The 22,173-nt window shown below is 48.4% G+C and overlaps 1 protein-coding gene across 8 annotated transcripts in view; it reads right to left on the bottom strand.

Annotated features, from left to right (window-relative positions):
• Window positions 1-5,235: 5,235 nt before the first annotated feature.
• Tcf7 (transcription factor 7) overlaps window positions 5,236-22,173 on the bottom strand; it is a 30,162-nt gene continuing 13,224 nt past the window's right edge. The window contains exons 1-11 of one of the 8 annotated variants that reach the window (XM_076936866.1): window positions 16,079-17,509; window positions 15,370-15,424; window positions 14,572-14,683; window positions 13,546-13,636; window positions 11,908-12,000; window positions 10,749-10,868; window positions 9,952-10,114; window positions 9,735-9,842; window positions 9,195-9,243; window positions 8,083-8,155; window positions 5,236-6,933 (exon numbers count right to left, since the gene is read on the bottom strand). In XM_076936866.1, coding sequence (XP_076792981.1) covers window positions 6,639-6,933; window positions 8,083-8,155; window positions 9,195-9,243; window positions 9,735-9,842; window positions 9,952-10,114; window positions 10,749-10,868; window positions 11,908-12,000; window positions 13,546-13,636; window positions 14,572-14,683; window positions 15,370-15,424; window positions 16,079-16,143 — 1,224 coding nt within the window. In that variant the 5' untranslated portion in view covers window positions 16,144-17,509 and the 3' untranslated portion in view covers window positions 5,236-6,638. Of the gene's footprint in view, window positions 6,957-8,082; window positions 8,156-9,194; window positions 9,244-9,734; window positions 9,843-9,951; window positions 10,115-10,748; window positions 10,869-11,907; window positions 12,001-13,545; window positions 13,637-14,571; window positions 14,684-15,369; window positions 15,425-16,078; window positions 17,510-22,173 lie in introns of those variants that run through there. The other 7 variants (XM_076936863.1, XM_076936865.1, XM_076936864.1 and 4 more) reach the window with 7 other exon arrangements.

Here is a 22,173-nt window from a genome sequence, read left to right as displayed (position 1 = left end):
TGTGGTATGTCATCTTTTTATCATTGTTCCTACGTGGGGAAACACTACTTGCATGTAAAAATTAATTTAACCTTTAACATTAAAGTGTATGGTGAAACTCAGAAAACAGTCATCCTAAGTGCAAGATGCTTTTGAATAAAAAGTAGTACAATAGGTAGTAAACAGTTGCTTTTGTGGATGTAAATGTGTTGCTTCACTTAATGAATTAAGTTTGGTTGCTGAATGGTGGTCCCCACACCTTTAATCCCAGCACTTGGAAGGTCAGTGTGGTCTACAAAGGAAGTTCTGTTGCCCAGGCTCCAGAGAGAAACCCTGTCTCAAAAAAAGCAAACGAAAAGAAGAAAAATGTAAAGAGATTCTTAAGCAGTTTGTCTTTCACTGGAGGCTATCATTTATACTACTTAAGGCCAATACTTAGTCCTTTTTTTCTTTTTATATTAAAATAATTACATTAAAATTTGTATTTTATGTGTGTGTGTGCAGGACAACTAGTCAGCTGTCTCCTGCACATATGTGCCCAGGAGTCAAGCTCAGGCTGCACACCTTTACTTAGCATTCTGTTGGCTTGTACCTCCCTCTCAACCTTTTAAAGACAGTGCTTAGTTCTGAAGACTGCTCAGCCACTAATTTTTTTTTCCTTATTTTATAATGTTGAACATTGAACCTAGGGCTTTTGTACACATTAAGTGCACTCTCCCTCTGAGCTACACTGCTAGACATTGTCTTTTCCTACTTGGGCTCCCATTTTCTTTTTTATTAACTAATGACATAATAAATACATAATTATGTTACTTTACATTCTTGTCACAGTTGCTGTGAAGCACCCTGGCCTAGATTATCACTTACACAGCAGCCTGGCTCTTCCCTAGCAATGTTGCCTTTTAATTCCTATTTAATTTCTTTATTCTCAGATACAAGGTTTAGCTATGTATGCCTAGGCTGGCATTGACTTAGGGTATGGTGCTCTTGCCTTACCCTCAACAGCACTGGAAATTTTAGATGCATACCACCACGTTTGGTTCCCATTTGTTTTCTACACATGGATAAAATACTATAACATACATGTCATTTTTTTTTTAGTCTGGATCTTCCATCTTTGAGTGTAAGATGCCCTTTACATTTGAATTTGAAACCTTTGTTAAAATATTAAAAATATAGCCAAGTAGTGGTGGCACATGCCTTTAATTCCAGCACTCAGAATGCAGAGGCAGGCGGATCTCTTGCAAGTTTGAGGCCAACCTGGTCTACAAAGAGAATTCTAGGATAGCCACAGCTGTACAGAGAAACCTTGTGAGAAAGCAAAAATAAATAAATAGGGCCTATGAGATGGCTGAGTAGATAAAAGTACTTGACCCAAAGACTGATAAACTGAGTTTGAGCCTAGGAACCTACAGAATGGAAGGAAAAAACTAACTCTTTATATTAAAATAATTATATTAAAATAATTATGGTGCTGTGCCACTTGCATGCATGACACAGAAGTACCCTACACGTACACACACAAAAATTTAAAATAGCCAGATGATGATAATGGCACGTCTTTAATCCCACAACTCAGGAGGCAGAGACAGTGGGGATCTCTGAGTTCGTGGACAACCTGGTATATAGAATTAGTTCCAGGACAGCAAGGTTACACAAAGAAACCCGCATCCTGAAAAAAAAAAAAAAACCCAAAATATATATGAAAATAAAACAGGTCAAAAAGTATAAAATATTTATTATTTGGCATATTTTTAGAGCTTTGTCCCCAGTGATTATTCTGAAGAAATTTAAGGTTCCCCCCCCCCAACTCCATTTTGTTGGTCTAGGAAAGAAGGTAATAGTCCAGTGTTAGCTGGAGTATTTCACTTACCAGTTACTGTTAACAATAAAAAACACATTTACCCAGCTTAATACCCTGCTTGTGTCAGGACAAACCCAAGTCTTTACAAAAGCTCTAGGATTAGTTACATTTCATGTTTATAAAGCAAGTGTCAACTTCTAGGAAGAAGAGCCAAAGTGCCTGTCAATGAGCCTTTTTTGAGGCCGGGTGGGGAAATGCCAGGGCTTGCTGTAATGGCCCAGGCTGATTTCAACTCATGGACATAGAAGTCTTACCCTAGCATCTCTAAGGGCTGGAATTGGCGTGTGTATGGGAGGGGGCTGGCAAGTGTTAGCATTGGCCTCATGCTGCTTTGTGTCTTTCCTCCCTTTTCTTTCTTTCATTAGTTTGAAGACAGCTTTGGCTGTCCTGAAACTTGCTATGTGGGCCACCACTGCACTGCTCCCTCCCCCTTTTAAATACTGACATGAGCCAGACGGTGGTGGCGCACGCCTTTAGTCCCAGCACTTGGGAGGCAGAGGCAGGCGGATTTCTGAGTTTGAGGCCAGCCTGGTCTACAGAGTGAGTTCCAGGACAGCCAGGGCTATACAGAGAAACCCTGTCTCGATAAATAAATAAATAAATAAATAAATAAATAAATAAATAAATGCTGACTTGAGGCTAGAATCTTGCCTCCACTGCTTCAATCCTGGCATTGCCCTGAGGAAGCTAAAAACAGTATCTGCTTTGGTTTTAGCCTATTAGTCTGTTTTTATGATAGTTAATCCAGGACTTGTAGGCCACTTGATGGCAGGGTTTACTGTTAACTTAGCAGCACTGTTCCTCTATAAGGATCAGAAGTGAGAAAGCTCAAGAAGTACATAAGTTAGGTGCTGGATGAGAATGAGGGGAAACTCACAGCCCTGTATTTGAGCCCAGGGTTTTGTATATGCCAGGCAGGTACTCTACCAAGACAGGGAACATGTTCTTGAGCAACCTTTAAACTTAATTAGGGAAATACATTTTATTGTGTCAGATTGGTGATAAGCTAGAACTGAGGAATGTCAAATTTTTTCTGTACCCATAGAAAGTACATAGCTGCCTCCTACAATGCAGAGCTTTTCGATGCTTGAAACTCCTGTGACTGTAGCCTGTCGGCTTTAATTTTATGCACACAGACCCTCCAACCCTCACCCCCACCCCCACCCCCACACTCCCCACTGAGGATTTGATCCGAAGACCTTGTGTGTATTAGCTCTGCTGATGAACTACATCCTTAGCCCTTCTTGTAATTCTCATATCCTAAAAGGAAGTTACCTTGGAAGCATAGTAGTATCTTCACAGATCTTTAACATTTTTATAATTGTGTGTGTGCAAAAACATGTACATTAAGGCACTCATAATATGAAGGTCATTGACAACTTAGTCATTTCTCACCAGATCATGCTTGGCAGCAAATTCTCTACCTACTGAGTCAACAGGACATTTTTGTTGTGTAGCATCTCACTATGTACTTGAAGAAGGCCTTGAACCTTGAATCCTATGGAGTGTTGTTGGTATTACTGACTTTAAACTCCTAAAGCCTGAAGAGCTTCCCCCCAGCTTCTAGCTCAGTGTAATATCCTCATTTGTGTGTTTACCTCCCAAGTTTTAGGATTATAGGACTGGAAGCACTAAGGAACTTTAAGAAAGCTCTGAAAAGAGCCTAGCCTTCCTAACCACAGAGAACAGCCACCTCAGCTTTATGTAGTTAACTTGGGGTCTTACATTCTCTGATACGAGTCTGTCTGGCAAGTCACATTGTAAAGTGTCCTTTCTAGAGGCTAGGCCTTCTATCCCTGCCCTTTGTTTCCTGAACAGAGAGATTGGCTTGGGTTTCCACACCCAAAAAGAACTTGAGATATAGGTGTATCTCAACTGGGCTTGCAAGAGGGAAACTTCTGCCTTCATATTGGGAGAACAAACTTCACTTGAAGCCTTAATAGCTTGCAGGGCTCACCTCTCACTTTGCATTCAGCACAGAATGGGAGGCAGTTGTAGCAGAGGGGAGCAGTTAGATATTGGAGGGAAGTCGTAATTATTGTCTTGGAATGGGCCACAAAGGCTAGGGGGGATACCTTGTTCTCTAATGTCTTAGGAAATTGGGTTGGTTCTTGGCTGGCTGTGTGATGTGGTTGGTATTTGAAGTTGAATTAGGTCTCCATTCTCAGGTCCCTAAGACCTCCGTTCTCAGGAGTGTAGTGCTGTGAATTGGGAGGATTCAAATTTTGTTTTTGGAGTCTGTTTTTCTAAAGGGTCGCTTTAATTTTTAACAAAGTTGCCAATGTCTTATTCCCACCACCACCACACACACACACACACACACACACACACACACACACACACACACACACACACACCAGATCTGCACTCCACACAGTGTATTGTTCATGTATCCAGTGTACTCTAAAGGGTACACCAGATCAGATACAAAAACCCCAACTTGCACCTGATAAGAATGAATATAAGGGTTTTCTTTTTTTGGTGTTGTTTTGTTTTTAAACATTTAGGCCCACAGCCAGAACAGAATTCATCAAAATGGGACAAATGCAAATGTCCAAAGATTGCCAGGTCATCTTTAGCATCCTCCCAGAAAAAGGTTAAAGTCCAAGATTTTAATTTCCAGTGTCCTATATAAGTACTTGGGGAACTAAAAGCTTTGAAGGATAATGGTCTGGTGTCTGTCCTTGGACACTAAACATCTAATTGTTGACCTACTGAGGTGATGTTCATACCATTTACATTCATGATAGAGATCTAGAAGTTAGCAGCACAGTGTACTTTAACATGGTGTACCTGCATCTAAAAAAGTAGTTATTCCAACTTCACAGGTCTTTATACTTAAGTGCCTTAAAAGGCAGTCCTAAGAATCGAGCAGTCTTTGTGTAGGACTTTTATGACATCAAATTTTAAGACTGGACTGTGTATTTTTCTTCAAGTAAGTTTGAAGTGTTTTTTTTTTTTTTTTCCTTTCCTTTTCTTTTCTCAAGAAAGTAGATCCTGAATACATTTCAGGTCGGGCTGTCCAATTACTGAATGGCAACTGCCAGCTAGCTCATTGGTGCACAAGGGTACTGGGGAGTAGACCAGCCTGCCTTGATTGTACTGTCAGGATTAAAAGCAGAGCTTGGAAAGTGAGCTTAGCTGTGGTGATGAGGACTAAGCCCCTGTCAAGAGATACTGATTGTGATTTTTGGGTTTTACAGTTTGACAGTCTTGGAATCTTTGTTCATACTAAGGGATATACTCCAGGTTTTGTGACAGAAGAGAAGAACATTAGTAGGCACTGTTAATTGAGAGCTGCCATGCAGGTACTGGGAACTGAACCTGGGTTCTCTTCAAGAGCAGCAGTGCTAAGCTTGTTTAACTCAAACAGCTAATTACTCAAGTCAAGCTTTTAAAAACCAAGTAAAAAGAAATCTTTATTCTCATGGTTAAAAAAGCTTTTCTATGATAATGCATTACAATACAAAAATATTTTGGATACAACAGTTTTTCTTTTTGAGAAAAGGTCTTCTATACAGCCCTGGTTGTCCTGGAATTCACAGAGGTCCCCCTGCCTCTGTCTCCCAGTGCTGGGATTACAGGTGCACACTACCACACTTGGCCAGACTTTTAACACTACACTAGAAACATGATCTTTGGATTGAGAAATGAGGACTAAAGTCGGAACTAAAGGGTTTTTTTTTTTGTTGTTTTGTTTTGTTTTGTTTGTGGAATAATTGGATAACCCCTTTTCATTTTCTTTGGATTCACGCTATACACAGTGAGAATGCAAAACAACAAAAAGGTTAAAACAAACAAACAAAAAACTTGTTTTTCAAGGCTCAGGGTTAAGTTTGGCTCAAAAAGAGTTTTTAGAATGTGGCAAGGAACCATGTCCACCAGAGAGGTTTTATGGGCTCCTTGCTTTAGTAGTAACATCTCTTCCTGCAGCCCCACAGAGAAATTGAAGCTGCCTGGCTCTCAGTGCTGGGAGGGGCTCCGGCTGTTGGTGGATTGGGATTTGCCCTCACAGCTGCCTAGGAGCTGACTCAGCTGACAGAAGGGCTGGGATGGAACTGGGAAGAACCTGATAGGGAAGGGTGCACACTGGATTTAAGCCAACTTTAATTTATTGACTGTAGTTTTTAATGCTGGTAAGCTTCTCAGGAAAGATTGAAATGAAAGCTAGACTGCCCCAGTAGGTAGGTCTGTGTTATGTTGCCAAGATTGAAAGGCCTAAACGTATTCTATTCCCTCTTCTTGCAAGCTCCTGAGAACACAGTTAAGACGCTTCCTCTGGCCCAGCTTATAAACAGCAGCTGTTTTTTGTAAACAGAGCTTCTCAGTTTCCTTAAGAGAGAAGCATTATTGTTTAGACTTGTGGCTGGTCAACCACAGTTATTTTGTGTGGCAAACCAGGTATTCTTGGTCCAGGAAGTATTGGCATGGGGAAGGTGTGGCAGAGGGCAAGAGAAGCATTTGTAGAGTAGGCAGCTGAAGAGGTCAGTCCAGCCCATCTGACCTACAGCAAAAACAAAACCTACTAGGACAATGGGGATGTCCAGCCAGTAATAAGAGATATGGCTGACACAGGCAGCAGGATTCCCCTTAAGATGTTACAGCTACATAGATCTGATCCCTCACCTCTTGAATGGATGGCCCCTGGTTCAGGGAGTTGTGCAGCCTTTGAAATCTTGACCACCTTAAGAGGACCCCTAGCTGGTTCCATGGGAGCTGGTCTTGTTGCTTCCTCCTCAGTTAGGGGTGGGCCCCTGGAGCAAGCCAGGTGTTCTGTGCCTAGCAACTAAGGCTGTTAGGCTGCCTGTCTCTGAGGTTCTTGTTGCTGTATTTGTGTGTTCTGGAGGGTGCTGTGGGGGGTCTTTGGAGACTGAGGGGCTGGAAGAGTAAGAGCTGCAGAGCGACCTGAGAATGTTGACGCTGGCTCCACTGGGCTAGCAAGCAGTTCTGTGGGGAAGGAGGGCAGCAGAAGATAGGGTGAGTCCTGGGGAGCTGGGGACCGGGGACAGCCTAGAGCACTGTCATCGGAAGGAACGGGGCTGGGGCAGCGGCCTTCTCCGGGTAAGTACCGAATGCATTTCTTTTTCCTCCTAGGAATAGTGAAGAGAGTTATCTGTAAACAGAGGGTGAATCCATAGTCACACATCACAACCAGAAAATGGCTGTTCTTGAACAGGCCTGGCTAACCACTGTATCCTCTCTCCATGGCCAAGGAAACTATGCCTATCTTTCAGCCCCACCTGGCCCAGACCTAGGACAAGTGCAATTACACAGAACAGCCACAAGGTGGCGAGAGGAATCGTGTGTAGGCCTGCGGGCTGCTTCCTGTTTTCCAGTGGAACAAACTCTCAGTGTGGGTCTTTGAGCCTACTGTTCAATGTATATTTGTAGGGATTAGTTAGGCATTATTAAGGCAAGGTTGACTGTGCTGCTTGTGAGCAAACTTGGGTCTCACAGCCAGGCTAGTAGAAGAAATGCTAAGTAACTGTTGCTTATTAATAACTAGCTCTAGCACTTTGGGGGCAGTTTGTCTTTTGATCTTTGTTTTAGACAGGGTCTCCCATTGGTGCTGGCTGGCCTACCTCAGCCTCCTGAGTGCTAGGGTTCCACAATCTGCCTTACGTAACACACAAGGATGGAATAGGACCTCTTCTAGGGATGGAGTCTCTTAACTATTGTGAGCACAACACACATACACTTCCTTCCTCCTTGATCTTGGATGCTTTTCTCCCCGTATCCTGTCTCCGTGTGTGTGTGTGTGTGTGTGTGTGTGTGTGTGTGTGTGTGTGTGTTACTAGATCTAAGATGGCAAGTCACACACTGGTGATCAGACTATTTCCAGGAGTCTCTGAGACCATCACCTTGTATCTCTTAAGCAGGAATTCTATTTTAAAGAAATGAGGGAGTTTGGGGAACTTTATCACTTTGGAGCTAGGAGTAGGGGCTTCAGCTACCTAAATGTGACAGGTTAGTTTCCTGAGGATGTGGTAAACCTGGCTGGTAACAGACCCACCTCTGCTTATATATGTCTCTCCCTTTCTTCTTGTCTCACCTTGACCAGTCATCACCACAAGCTGTGCTCAATATTCACTTGTATTCTTAGGAGACATGGGTTCCTTTCTCTACAGGGCTTGCTAGGGGGCTGAGGGACCAAAGGAAGGGCTGCAGACCCGGCAGAACATGTGCAATAAGGGAAGCGGCTTGAAGCAAAGGGAGGATGATGGTGGGGACAAACCCACCTGCACGGACCACACCAATCCGTCTGCTGGTTGAGGCCAAAGCGAGCACGACATTTCTTAGGCGAGCCAGGGTCTGCTCACACCCATGCCAGAGGGGCAGAACAGGGCAGAGGGCGAGCAGGCAGGCAGCAGGGCAGAACAGGGCCCAGAAAGAAGAGGTAACATCAGTGTTAGCCAGTTACAGACACCCCATAGCCCCCATAGGCAGAATGGACCTTCCCATGGCATAGCCAGACCCAGGGGAAGCCTTAGTACCCAGAGCAAGGTATGAGAAAAGGCAGTCACCCAGTTGGGCAAAAGAGTCAGTGGGAAGAGTGATGGGGTGTAGAGGTGGTCTTCATGCTGTCTTCTCTCTCCCTTGGCTGATCATCCTAGCATGGAGGCTCCAGAACTGCATAGGGGACCTTTAAGGCAGCTACATTTTCTATTCTTGAGAATGTCCCATCTCCCTTTGGCCCACATTCCTAATTAGGCTAAAGGTATATACAGCATAATTATACCTAATGTTTCACACTTACAGAAGGAAAGATAGATTGTTCTAGCCTCAGAGAAAGGGCTAGGAAATTTTTTTCCTAATATGTCCCAGTCCTAGGCTCCAGCTTTTCTGTATGGGAACAACACAATTGAGAATGTATATCATAGTCTGTTATCAAAATCATCAGAGTTGGGGACAAGAATAAGGCCTACAGCAGGCTGGTTCTTTGGGCTCTCTGCAGCACTATGTACTGCCATGGGAAATGGGAACTAGTGATGGAGAAATTGCCTGGTACCTGTCAGCAGGCTGTGTGATTGATTACTGCTGGGTCCTGACTAACATTTTGGTTTAGACATAGAACTTTGTGATCAGTTCTTCATAAGCTTTTCTGGTGGAACCTAACTGAGCAGGGCTGGCAAAGGTGGTATGGGGTGTATCATGCACTTCTGGTCCGTTCCTACAGTTAAGCTGTTATTTACATGAAATTATACTTAAGAGACACAGATTTGTTTCCAGAGGGCTCAGGCACTGAAGGTTTGTGGCTGAGCATTCCACCCCACCCTCTGGGCCAGAGCAGGGCTGCTCTTGAAACGGGAATGTGGAGTGGAACGTCTGTATTACTGAAGCAAGGCCTCACCTGTGGTGGATTCCTGATGCTTCTCCCTTGACCGCCTCTTCTTCTTTCCCTGCAGGAACAAGAGGGATGGTTGGTTCTGGGGGATAGACAATGGGCTATCTGAAGCCTACTGCCTCTAGGATATAGACCTCTCCTACTTTGGGACTCCTCTTTCTTGACTTTAGTTCTTATAAGGCTACAGTAGACAGGGTATGATTAGGGGTTCCTCCCTCTCTCAATCTTACCTCCCATTTGAGTACAGGAGGGATTTCCAGGCCCCTTCCTTCCCCTTCTCATGTGGCCAAACTAAATACTGAGCCACAGTTCCATAACCGAATGCATTCTGGAGTGGAGAACCATCTTTAAGGGAAGTTGCTTAAGCTTTCTTCCTCTGATATAGGCGGGGGTGGGGGGCGCTGGGGGTGGGGTCCTTGGGCTTTCTGTGTTACTTTGCCTATACTGTTGAGACAAGTTCCCCTTCCTGTGTTGAGGTTGTTGCCTTGGGTATGATATCTCAAGGGTTCCCCTACCTGCCCCTATGGTGTATTGCTAGCCACTTACGTAGTTATCCCGTGCTGACCAGCCTGGGTATAACTGCATGTGCAGCTGCCTTTCCTTTCGGGCCAGTTCATAGTACTTGGCCTGCTCTTCTCGAGATAGTGCATGCCACTGCAACAGGGAAGAGGGGCAGATGGGATGCATCAGGAAATTAGGAAGCTGTACCAGGGTGAAAAGGGTTGGAGGCAATCCCTGCCAGCCCACTTGCCAATGGCCTCACCCTGCGACCCAGGATCTGGTTGATGGCAGCACTTTCCTTGAGTGTGCACTCCGCAATGACCTTGGCTCTCATCTCCTTCATGTAAAGCATGAAAGCATTGAGGGGTTTTTTGATGATTGGCTTCTTAGCCTCCTTCTCTGCCTTGGGTTCTGCCTGTGTTTTCCTGAGGCACACAAGATCACATTACTTGGAAAGCAGCCTCCCCCTCTCACCTCCCTTCTGCCCCCACCCCACCCTCACACCCAGCAGTGAACATAACCTAATGCCACCACTTTCTGTTCTTTGGAGACAAGGCTTCTCTGTGCATCTCTGGCCATTCTGGAAGTCACTATGAAAACAGGCTAGCATCAAACCCAGAGATCCACCTGTCTCTGCCTCCCAAGACCTGGGACTAAAGGCTAGCTCCGCCACTCTTTATATAGTAGTTTGTAAGTAGAATTTTCTAATTGCCTCACATGAGTGAACAGAGAGTAATAACTGTTCCTTTCAAGAATACTGTAGCCAAGTGGGAAAAGCACAAAGACTCATCCCCTTCCTTCTTGGCTCAAAAAACTTTTTGTTCCTTATTCTTCCCCACCCACTCTTGCTTTTGAAGATTAAAAAGCACAGTAATAATGGTCAACGCCAGAGCCACAGAACAGCTGAGTAGGGCCCTCTAGGCAGTCCTTTGAGGTGCCTTGGAAGGGGGCCTTGGACCTGGTGGGAGGCATGTATGTCCTGGCTGACCAAACCACTCTGTTCACCTGCCCGGCTTACACTGCTTGTCCCTCCTCCTCCCAGTCTGTGTATTAACTTACAGGCTTCTGTCATAGGGCTGCAGCTCTTGCTTCCCTGAGGAGGGCACAATGGCTGGGTGAGGGATGGCTGCTGGGTGTCCAGGTACACCAGATCCCAGCATCAAGGATGGGTGCGTGAACCTGAAGGCAGGAGGAAAGCAACACTAAACCAGAAATTTGGGCTAGACTTTGAACACATATGGAGATCCCTGCACAGAGGACACAACTGACAGAGACGTTATACTCACTGGTCTGGACACAGGTACACATATATGTATGCACAGACACTGCAAAGGACTCCTGTGTTATTCAGATGGTTATTGATTCTGCCCCTGTGAACAAGCCTGGGTGATTATGGCTACCTGTAGGCCTGTTTGCTCTCCACTTCAGTCCTCCAGGCTTCCCTCCTCACAACAGACTGACTTTTAAAAAGAATGTTTCTGGCTCACTCCAGCTCAAGTTTTCCTGCTATATACAACAGAATAAAACTCAGCCTGCTTCTTGCACCCCTACTACATTTCTCCCCATCTTCCTACTTTCCTGTCACAATCATCTCCCCATCCCCCAGCTAGCTCCAGCTTCTGTCTACCTTTCCCAGGAATTGCTTCCTACAGTCCTCTTTGACTCATCATGCCTAGTTGGGGTCTCCTTAAGGTTTGACTTGAGCCTAGCTGACCCATTCTGCTGTCAGTGCTGTATGTCTACCTCCTAATCATGGCATATCTAGAGCTAGATTTGTCACTAGAATTAGCTAAATGAAGAGGTACATACATATGTATACCCTCCTCACCCAACCCTTCTTTCCTGCTATTTCCTCTGCCCTTTGCTGCTTACAGAGATCTAAGAGTCCTGAGCAGGCAGGTTCTAGAGGACAGCACTATCTCAAAGGCCTTGGGCTTGGGCAGAGCTCAAAGGATGCCCTAGCAAGGATGAGCAGTAGAGCTGAAATAAACACACATACATTGCTGTCTTGGCTGCTCTGGGAGGCTCTGTCCAGTATGTCTTAGGCTGAGACTTCTAGTTGAATCTTCAGGCACAGAACAGCACGGGACTCCAAAGTTACAGACAGACGGACAAACAACTAACACAGGGTAAGCACTGGCCTGAACACAGCCCTGTGTGGGTACTGAAGCCTGGACAACAGGAAGCAGGAGCCTGGCTGCAGGGATAGGGGACTCACCTGGGGTAGGGGGCGCCAGGGGCTGCAGTGGGGGCAGGGAAGTGCTGTCTATATCCGCAGGAAGGGGACAGGGGGTAGAGAGGAGGGCTGGGCCTGTGGTTGGGAGAGACAGCTGTTAGCCGTCTGACTGCTAGCCAGACATGGGGAAGGACTTCTGTGCCTTGTGTGGTGGGACTCATACATAGTACTGCATGTATCTGGCAGCCTTCTCTCAGACACTGATATCTGTATGCTTCCTACTGATAATGTCTTGATTGCTCTTCCAAAGTTTTATTATTTTCTATGTATATGATTGGCCTACATGTATGTCTGTACCACCTGCATGCCTGGTACTCTAGGAGCTCCAATGAAGGGGTTGGATCCACCATGTGGGTGCTAGGAACCAAACCCTAGGTCCTCTGGAAGAACAGCCAGTTCTCTTAACTACTGAGCATCTCTTCACACCCCCTGCTTCGACTCAAAAGCCCAGGGCTCCAAGGAGAATGAGGTGTCTCTCTGGGCTCCTATAGTTCCAAACCAGGACAGTGTTAACACTGCATCGTAACTGCTGGCTTCTTGCCTGTCTGTTCACTGGGCAGACTTTATTCTGAAAGGGCAGAGACCTAAGGTCATAATCAGCTCCAGCTGAGTTTCTCTGGCACCCAGACTCCTTGCTAGCACATACAGGCTCAGTGCAGAGAGTGAGAATGCTTCATGTCTCACCTGGCAGCAGCTAAGAGCATAGAGCTACCTTTCTCTGGAGGCTCAGTTAGTTCAGATTTCCTGGTCTTTGGAGCTGCAGGCCTAAGGGATTTAAGAAGCTGTCCCAAGAGTTGCCTGTTCAGAACACTGGCCTGGGACCATCAGGCTGAATGCTGAGTGTCACCTTGGTCCTGGGGTAGGCTGACTTGTATCCAGAATGGAACTCTGTCCCAAACAATCTGGAAATGGAGGAGTGTGCTGATCATAAATAAGCAGCAGGTGGAACAGGGCAGGTAGGCCCAGGTTGAAGGTTTGCCCTTCACTCCCTTCTTGGGAAGACAGCCTTTCCTGCTGTTGGTTAGAGACCTGCTCACGTCACACTGTGGTTAATGAGTAAAGGCAGAGGCCAATGGCCTGTTGAGACCTGATTCCAGCTGAGAACAGACTCTGGCCAACAGTCAGGCCTGGTCCAGCCTTAATAGACCCTTTTAGTAGGCTGGTCACAAGTGTGGGTCAAGCAAGCACCAGAGACCAGGAAGGACCCCATTCTTCATACAGCCCCACCAAGGCTGGAACAGACTAGCAGCAGCAGCACTCGGGCCACCAGGTACCTGCCTGCCTGCCTGCCTGCCTGCCTACCAGGCAGCTGTGAGAGGCAGTAGCCTCTCTTGGTGGTGGTTTATGCCACCTCCTTGCTCAGGTTCAACTTTGCTTCCTCACCTTCTGGAGAATTAATTCCAATAGGGTTGAGACCAGTAGCCAGCATTCCTACCTCCCTAAAGGAAGTATGTCAAGTTCCCTGGGAAATGTTCCCAGTCACAAGGATTGCTAGCTTAGAGCTAGGTTAGGCTAAAGCTACTGGCTACAGAGCTGGCAGCTCAGGTCTCAACAAGCTGGGTAAAGGAGGAGCATGGGAGGCCAGATACAGTGTCCCTTTTTCTTTGGGCCCACACTTACCAGCTCACAGTATGGGGGAGCTGTCCCACGCTGCCTGAGGTCAGAGAATAAAATCCAGAGAGATCGGGGGTCTGCAGCGGCCTGTGAACTCCTGTAGTGGAAAGGGGCCAAGTAAGCACATCACCCTGACCTGGGAGGTTGGGACAGTTGCTGTACCTTGGAGCCTTCTATAGAGGCCTCAAAAGATCCAATGCTTCCTTTTACTAGAGGCCCAGATTTCAGCTGGTTTGTTTAGAACTACCCTAGCATAGTAACAATACCCTACTGACAAACCAAAGGCACCAAGGACAGAAGTGCTGAGTGACTTGTCCTAGGACACTGCTTGGACAGAGGCAAAGCGTGGAGTCCCTTGTGAATGGGAGGCCAAACCTCATCAGTTCCTGGTGCACTGCTGCTCTGCCTTTGGAGCCTCTGCTTAGGACTCTGGCCTGGCTCTGGGTAGAAGGCAGCCTCTAGCTTAGAAGAACCTGGCCTGAGGAGGCAGGTTCCCCCCAGCCCCAGGGTTGAGTCAGCAGGTTTCCCACAGCTGACAGTGGTGGATTTCAGAATGACTTTGGCTGAGGCTGAGGTGAATCAGCCATCACAGCCACCACTTTCCATTTTCTCACTAGGGGAAAGGCCATGAGTGTTACAGCTGCAGCAATGCAGATGCTGCTCACACTGAAATGGGGAGCCAGCAGCCTCACATTCTGATTGATTCCTCCTCCCTGTGCCCTCAGACTCAGTCCCTTTCTGACTTTAAACAAAACAAAACAAAACAAACAAAAAACCCCTACAAGGCAGAATCTTGTTTTGTAGCCCAGGCTTGTCTGGAACTCTTGTGTAGCCCAGGCTGGCTTCAAACTTTCAATCCTCCTGACTCTGCCTTCCACACCTGGTTCCTTTCTGACCTTTTCTTTGGGCCCTGGGTTTGCAAAGTCCCAGCTTTTTCTGTTATAATGTGGGCCAGCCTATGTGGCTTCAGAAGCCAGGAGCTTGGACAGTAAGTTCCCACCTCAATGGCCTTCTCCCATCCTTGGATCATACCTTGCTTCTGGCTGATGTCCGCTGGTGCAGGGTTGGGGTGTGGACTGCTGAAATGTTCATAGAGTGGAGAAAGTTGGGGGACGCCATGTGGGGGCTGGCCAGGCTTGTTATGCTGGAAAATGACCAGGAGGCTGGTGAACATGGAGTGTTGGGGGGCAGGGGGATGCAAGGGTCTGGGCATGCAGAACTTCAGTGAGCTCTATGGTCATCCTGGCAGTCAGAAATCACAAGCTTACGGCAAGAGGGCTCTACAATCCTTGTGTCCTATGGCACTGCTTTCCTGCCTCCCAATTTTGCAGACTGACTATGCAGTCCCACCTAGTGAGCCTTTTCTGGGACACGCAGTGTTTCTCCTACCCAGAAGTCCTTCCTGAGCTCCTGTTCTATGAAGCCCAATGGCTGTCTGCAGCCTTTTCCTTTACAGCTACCAGACTGTCCCACCTGAGCTCTAGCGGCATGTGTTGGCATGGAGAAGGAACCTCCTTTGGCCCGACTTGAGTGAGGTCAGGTGGTACCTGGCTCCCTCCAGGGACAGTCTGTCCAGACATCATTCTTCTGGTTTCCTTAGCATTGTAGGACTCTTACTTTTCACAGTCAAATGGTTCTATGTCAAGAAATGACTCAGCAGGCCGAGAGAGAGCACACGGCCCAGCCACAAGGAGTCGCTGTCAGGCCTGGTGTGCATGCTCTTGCAGGCCAGAGCTCTGTGGATATCTACAACCCAGGCTCAGCTTTCACCCAGACAACCTTGTCTGTTGAAATGCTGTTGGCTGAGAGCACACAGGAGTGACTGCTCACCATGGCACAAAAGGAAGAAAGGAGACATCTTGGAACCAGACAGTAAAGAGAACACCTGGGAGAAATAAAGCAGATGAAGTTGGTTGCAGGCATTTCAGCAGAACAATCCTCACATCTTGGGTGTCTTCTGGAAGTCAGTGGCCTAGCACAGGTCCTTTGTTTGTTACTTGGCTACTGTAGCTCTAGGTAAGGCCAGAGGGAAAGCTCGGCATGAGGCCTCTAGTTGGGCACAGCTCCAGTGGATCACAGACATCCTGGCCTGCCACCTTTCCCTGCATTCCTGCCTCCAGCAGTCAGCTGCACCTTTCTCTCAAGTCTTGGGCTACCTCAGGTCTCCCTCTGTCATAGATAAACAAGAGTTGATGTCTGAAGCTGGGCAGTTGGTGCTCCGCTCAAACCCTAGACTCAGGAGGCAGAGGCAAGTGGCTCTCTGACTTCAAGGCCAGCCTGGTCTGCATAGTTCCAAGCCACCAGCACCCAGAGCTACATAGTAAGTATGTCCATTGGGAGGAGAGACAGGCTGTGAGATGTGTGGACACATGTCAGGCACATGCCACTGGGGTACAAACAGGCCTGTCCTGTCTGTGAACCCTTAGTAGGTCCAGCCTCATTCAGTGACTCTAGATCTCAACTCTCACCCTAGCCTGTCTCTTGCCCAAGGAGACCTGTCAGCATCCACAATGACTTCCAAGATGCTAAGGTCAGTCACCATTTCTCCAATTCTTTGCCCTCATGAGAAACTGATTCCTCCTCTTCCTCGAAACCAGGTTCCATCACTTGACTTTCAGAACACTCAGTTGCTTCGTTTCCTCCGGCCTTGGAGGCCGCTCTTCCTTTAGTCCTTGAGTTGATTCTTCCGTCTACATCGGTACGACTTTACACATCTTCAGGCTGGGGCTGGTGAGATGGTTCAGCAGTTAGGAGCACATGCTGCTCTTAGTAAGCCTGTAACTGGAGCTGCACGGAATGTGATGGCCTCCACAGCACACACACACACAATTACAAATCAAATCGACAACAGAACGGCATCTATCTGATGACTCCACATTTCCTACTCTGTTTTTCTGAGACTGGTTCTTACTATGTATCTCTGGCTGTCCTGAAAGTCACTCTGTAGAGCAGAATCAGGGTTAGCTTTCAACAGAGAGCCACCCGTCTGTGTCCCTTGAATGCTGGAATTAAAGGTGTGTGTTACAATGCCTAAAATGTCTCCAAACTCCATGGAAGTGCTCTATTACTGAGCTGTATCCGCAGTCCTCAGATCAGAACCTCTGCCTCAGCCGGCATGCTGTGGACTTCCTCAGTCTCTGGAAGCTCCATTCTTCTATGAATGAATGACCATTCAGACCAGATAGCCTGGAAGTGGTTCCTGACGCTGACCCCATGTCCATCTCTCAGTAGATCCTAATGCTCTACCTTCAGGAGCTAGACTCTAGCCACTTCCTAGCTCCTTAACCAGTCTGAGCCGCCATCCTCACCTGGACCAGAGAGCTGCCTCTTAGCCAGGCTCCAGCAGACACAGAGATCTTGCCACTGCTTAAAGCCTCCCTGACTGACTGTCTCCGTACCTGGTGATAGCTGTGTGAGCACCCCCAGCTCCTAACAGCAGTATCACCTGCAGTGTCCAGGAGCCCCACTGGGGAAGTTTTGAGGTATATGATGATGTGAAGGAAGCTGGGCAGCACCAGGCTTGCTGACCATTTCCTTGTCCTGACACTCCAGGATCCTGGGGAGCCTCTCTCACCTCCTGGACAGGAGTGACCACATCAGTGCTGCCCACCTCATCAGTCTTAAGCCATGCTTTGTCCTAATTTTGAGGAGCGCCTGCTGAGGCCCTTTATGACAGAAAGCTTCCTGACAATCTTTAAGGTTTTTTTCATCCTCATAGATTCCCGGACAGTGGCAGCCAGCAGCCTCATGGCAACTCTACTCCTTCAGGATTTAGACCTCATGGCATTGCACCCTTCACACTGCCTAAAGCCCCTAAAGCCTAGTTTTGCTTCCTGAACCCCAGGTTGCAGTGCAGCTCGGGCTGGCCTGAAAAAAACCAGCTTAGCTTACAACTCCTGCCAACTGTGTGTACACACGTGGCAGTTGGGGGTCCTGGGGATGATGGGCCTGTCCTGCTTACTTGTGTTTCCTGGGATTTGGGGAAAAGCCTCATTAATTAGAAGTCTACAGACAGACCACAGAAGTACTGGGTGGGTAGGGTGGGGTAAAGAACCCAACAGCAGCTAGAGCTCCTGAGAAGCCAGGGCTCCAGGGCAAGCACTAAGGGCCTGGCCAGTTCTTCCCAAGCTTCTCTAGTTGGCCCCTTCACCCTATGCCTCAGCCTGTTCACTGCTCAGTGATGCTAGCCAGGGGGAACCGTCTGGCACAAGGCTTCCTGCCTCCTTCAGCCAGTAGAACGTCCCGCTCCAGGGCTTCAGTACAAGGCTGTCTCAGCGCCAGACTTCCCAGACAACAGGGTGGGGTTGCCTAGGGCCTGGTGTGTTCATGGCAAGCTCAGGGACTTGAGCCCTCCTCCCTCATCTGCCTCTAGGTGACTGTCCCTAGCTTCCAAGGGAAGGAGGCAGGTCTGGGTTAACAGTTCCCACCAGGCACTGAGCACCTCAACAGCAGAGTCCCTCATCTCCTTACTAAGGGAAAGGACATATGGGACATAAACATGCAAACAGCAGTCAGAGGCTCAACTGCACCTAGTGCTGCCCCTGCATCAGACACTTCACATCCCTACTCCTTGCCTTAGGTGGAGCTCGGCAGCTGCTCCCACCAGCCTGTGGCAGTCCAGCACAGGTCTAGGACAGGTCCAGGACTCGGGCCCCAGGGATGCCTACAGCTACCCTGCCATTCCTGCCAGGACCTATCTACCCTGCTGGCCACCTGGTGACTAGCTCCCCTCCCAACAGAGGAGTCCTTCCTGATGCTGGCACTTACTGTTGAGACTCTCCCATACCCACCCGTACCTATTATCCCAAAGGTATCTTCTGAAGTTCCCAACTCCAGTGCCCTAGCCTGGCTACCACCTCAGGGCAAGGCAGTGCAAAGTAGAAATGGGGACCCCTGAGCAGGCCTCTGCTTCAGAGTTGAGCTTGGGCCCAGCTAGGCTGTCCCTAGCCCCCTACTTCCTGCAGGTTCAGGTAAAAAATAAACACAGTCGGCATTTTCCCTGCAGACCGCAGCGGTCTACTCACAGGGCTGAGAGCTCTCTGAGAGCCCCTCTCACCACCAGCAGAGAAACTCCCTTGCCTCTGACGGTTGACTCTAAAAACCCCCAAGCTATTGAGCCCCACAACACTTTCCCAGCGAAGAAAGTTGCTATTTCCTCTGGCCTCAAGCTTGATGGGGGTAGAAGAAAAGGTCCTCTCAAGAAAGCCCTGTGGCAGAGTCTGAGCCAAAAGAAGCATCCCTGAGCATCTAGGACCCATAAGCCCAAACAAGTATTAGGATATGTCCCTGAGCTCCTAGCTTGTGTCAGGCAAAGAATGTCTGAGGCTGCAAACAGCACCTGCTAATGACTGAGGGCTACCTCCGGGCAGGCAGTTCTGCGCACCAGAAACCTCTTCATCCAGACCTGCTATTTGCAGGCACAGTGACTGTCACGACTAGCAGGTAAGGAAACTGAAGCAGAAGCTGAGCCAGAGCTCAGCTGCCAATAGCTACAGTGCAAAGACCTAGGACTAATATGGACAGAACCTCACAGAACAGGAGGTTGGGTGTAGAGACAGCTCTACCAACCTCTCCCTTCAGCCTGGCTGGCTTACACTGTGCTGAGCCCATGTTCCACTGGCTCTAAAAGGAGTCACCAGAAACCAACCTGACAGTGATAGCTGGTACATGCTCCCTGAGGCCCTAGCCAGATCTCTGTGCCCACCCTAGGCATGCTCCTGTTCTACCTAAACACCCAGATCTCTGTCTCAATGCCTCTTCCCACCCCCATGAGACTCCATAGTTCCTTTTGCTCCTTGCCATGCTGGCTCCTACATAGGCCTATGACCACCTCTAACCTAGATAAGGGTCTGCTAGCTTGGCAAGCAACTGCCTGAGCATCCCAGAGAGCTGGACATCTCTGGCTCTCTAGGCTTTGCACTCAATAGCATTTCTTGAAGACCTGGACCAAAGGCCTGTGGAACCCTTGGTACCCTAAATTTCTGCACATTCCACCACACTTGCCATTGTGGCTGGGACTTCTAGTTCCTCAGGACAGCTCCTACTCCTCTCCAGCTCCTACTACAGAGCTGGGAGTGGCCCCTAGGGACCATCTGAGGTAGGCACTGAAGCAAGGCTCTGTGAGGAGAGGATGACATCTACAACACAGATCCTGCTGGACCCCTTCAAGGATTCTTCTCATCAAGGATGCTGACTAGCCACACCCTTCTAAACTTTCCTTTTCTTATTCTTTGCACCAGACACAGAAGACTGGTGGTCTCTTTCCCACCTCTTATCAAGGAGACTGCTCCTGGGAGACCTTTCCAACTCTCCATACATGGCTGGTTCCTTCTTGTGTCCTTACCTGCCTTCTCTCCTCCCTGTGTTCTGGGATTATGCCGTTAATTTTGGTCACTGAACTAAAGCTGGGATCCAGGTTGGTTCTATGAAAGTGGCTCCAGATAAACACACATTCAAAGACACTTGCCGCCCTGGAGAAGACTGGGTCTTCACGTAGGGTTACGGCAGCACACAGAAACTGGGGCCTCTTTAGTGTCTGGGGTCCATCTGTCATCCGAGCCCCTTCCTTTTCTCCTTTCTACACCCGCACCCCTACACACCTGGGGCACTCTGAGAATGACAAAGACCACAGTCACAATCAGACTAGTTGAGATGGTGTTTTTGCACTAATTAGAAAAGGTACACGTGGACAGAAGCCCAAGCCTCATCTTGGGGAACACTGCAGGCTGACTTCATCCTCAGATGCCACTGAAGCAGTTCCCTCCACTTCTCTTTTTGTCTTCACACTCAGTCACCGTCAGCAGCAATGACTAGTGTGTGCTTGGGAGTCTGACTAGCTCTTGGGTGGAGTGCTCGCCAGAACCCAAGAGAAGGAACTTCCCAGCATGCAGGGTTCCTATAACTTCCAAATGAAGTCACCCAGGGCTGGACCTGCAGGTGTCCATAGACCCTCTTCTACAGGCCTACTTCAGACTGGCTAAGAGGAACAGGCCTTGCTCGTTTTGTCCTCAGCTCAGGCCTCAGGTTCTACTGCCCAAGGCACAGTGCTCTCCAAGAAACAACAACCTATAAGCTTCTCACCAACACCCTGTGCCAGATGCCTTCTACAGAACCAGGGCCATGGCCTTAGGGCCAGCAGAGCAGAAAGGGCTGGGGGACAGCTGGGCCACACCCTAGACCAAGAGGCTTTAGAGCCACCTGTCAGCAACAAGGTTGCCATGGTTGCAGAGCCCTGCCAATTGCATGTGGCTAGTCCACTAGCCTCTTCGCCCTGACATCAGATAACGGACCTGCCCCACCGGAGATGAGGACCAGAGTCCCTGCACGCAGCCTTGGCAAACCTGTGGTTTCTCTACCCAGCCCAGCAGCACCATTAGACTGAGCTGAACCCTCATAAGCTGAGTGGCCTTGCCCATGGCCTCTCGTGGTTTCTATGCATTTGTCTGCTTGTGTTTTCCTTCCTCCTCTTTGAGGTAAACGCCCCTCAGGACAGGATGTTTTCAGAGGAAAATATAAGCTTCCGGGAGCTGCTGCAGCTAAGCTGCTAGCTAATACTACAAACACCCTGTCTGGGGATTCTGCAGGCAGTGTAGGGCTGGGCAGGCCCCAAGCACAGGCAGTGGCTTTGCTCCTCCAAGGTGGCTAACGCCAAACCCGTCAAACCCACCATGGATGTGGCCTCAACCCTTTCTGGGCTTAGCAATAGGGAGGCATGTTAGCAGATTAGAAGCTTTGTACACTGGGGGCACAGCTGGAGGCTCTGCAGAGATGGAGGACCCAGAACAGGAAGGCAAGGTGCAGACTTGGAGCTGGTGGTCCCTGCCAGTCCAGCAATGGCTGGCTGAGTGTCCAGCAGTCTACAGAGTTTCACCTTGTGCTAGACTATTACCAGTCTTCCCAAGCCACTGTGCTGTGCATGAAGATTCTACACATGATGATGATGGTGAAGCAGAGAAGAGTTCGGTGAGCTGCTCTAGTCTCACGGCCAGAAGTGACCACTCTGGATCTGAGTCCAGACCCTTGCGTTCTTGGCCAGCAGCTTTGTGACTCGGCCAGAGCTCATGGACAACACTTATGCTGGCCGCTCCCTGCCAAATAAATCTCAGTTGATTGGTTTTGAGACAGGGTCTTGACTGTGTAGCTTATATTTTCCTTAGGTGGAGCTGACGGGAAGATGGTTAGCAGTAGTTAGAATGTGGGAGAGAAGAGACCTGAAGACTCTTCCCCAATTTAATCCATGAAGGACAGCATGGGGTCCTCCAAGTTACCTGGACTGCCTAGACCACCTCAAGAAGACAGTTTTGCCTGGAGGCCACACAAGAATGCTCCTTCTGGTCTGACCCTTGAAGCTTCTTTGGGTTAAGGCCTGGGAGCTCTGTGTAGACTCAATCTAGCCATTCATCCACAAGGTCACAAGACAAGATGCAGAAAGAAGTTTCTAGAGGTATGCTCCCAGCCCTGGAGTGCTGCTGTAGCTCCACACCCAGTATAAGCAGAGGTATGCTGTGCTGTTCCAACTGCCGCAAGGTCCTGAGCTGAAGCCCCCCCAGAGAAGCTGAGCTGGGGGCTCAGGTAAAATTGTACTGCTGCACACCTATAGGAAGTGTGCCTACGAAGGGCAGGGAACACCAAACT

The sequence above is a fragment of the Arvicanthis niloticus genome, chromosome 6 (genome assembly GCF_011762505.2).
Source record: "Arvicanthis niloticus isolate mArvNil1 chromosome 6, mArvNil1.pat.X, whole genome shotgun sequence".
NCBI lineage: Eukaryota > Metazoa > Chordata > Mammalia > Rodentia > Muridae > Arvicanthis > Arvicanthis niloticus.
This window is presented reverse-complemented; position numbering and strand designations above follow the sequence as displayed.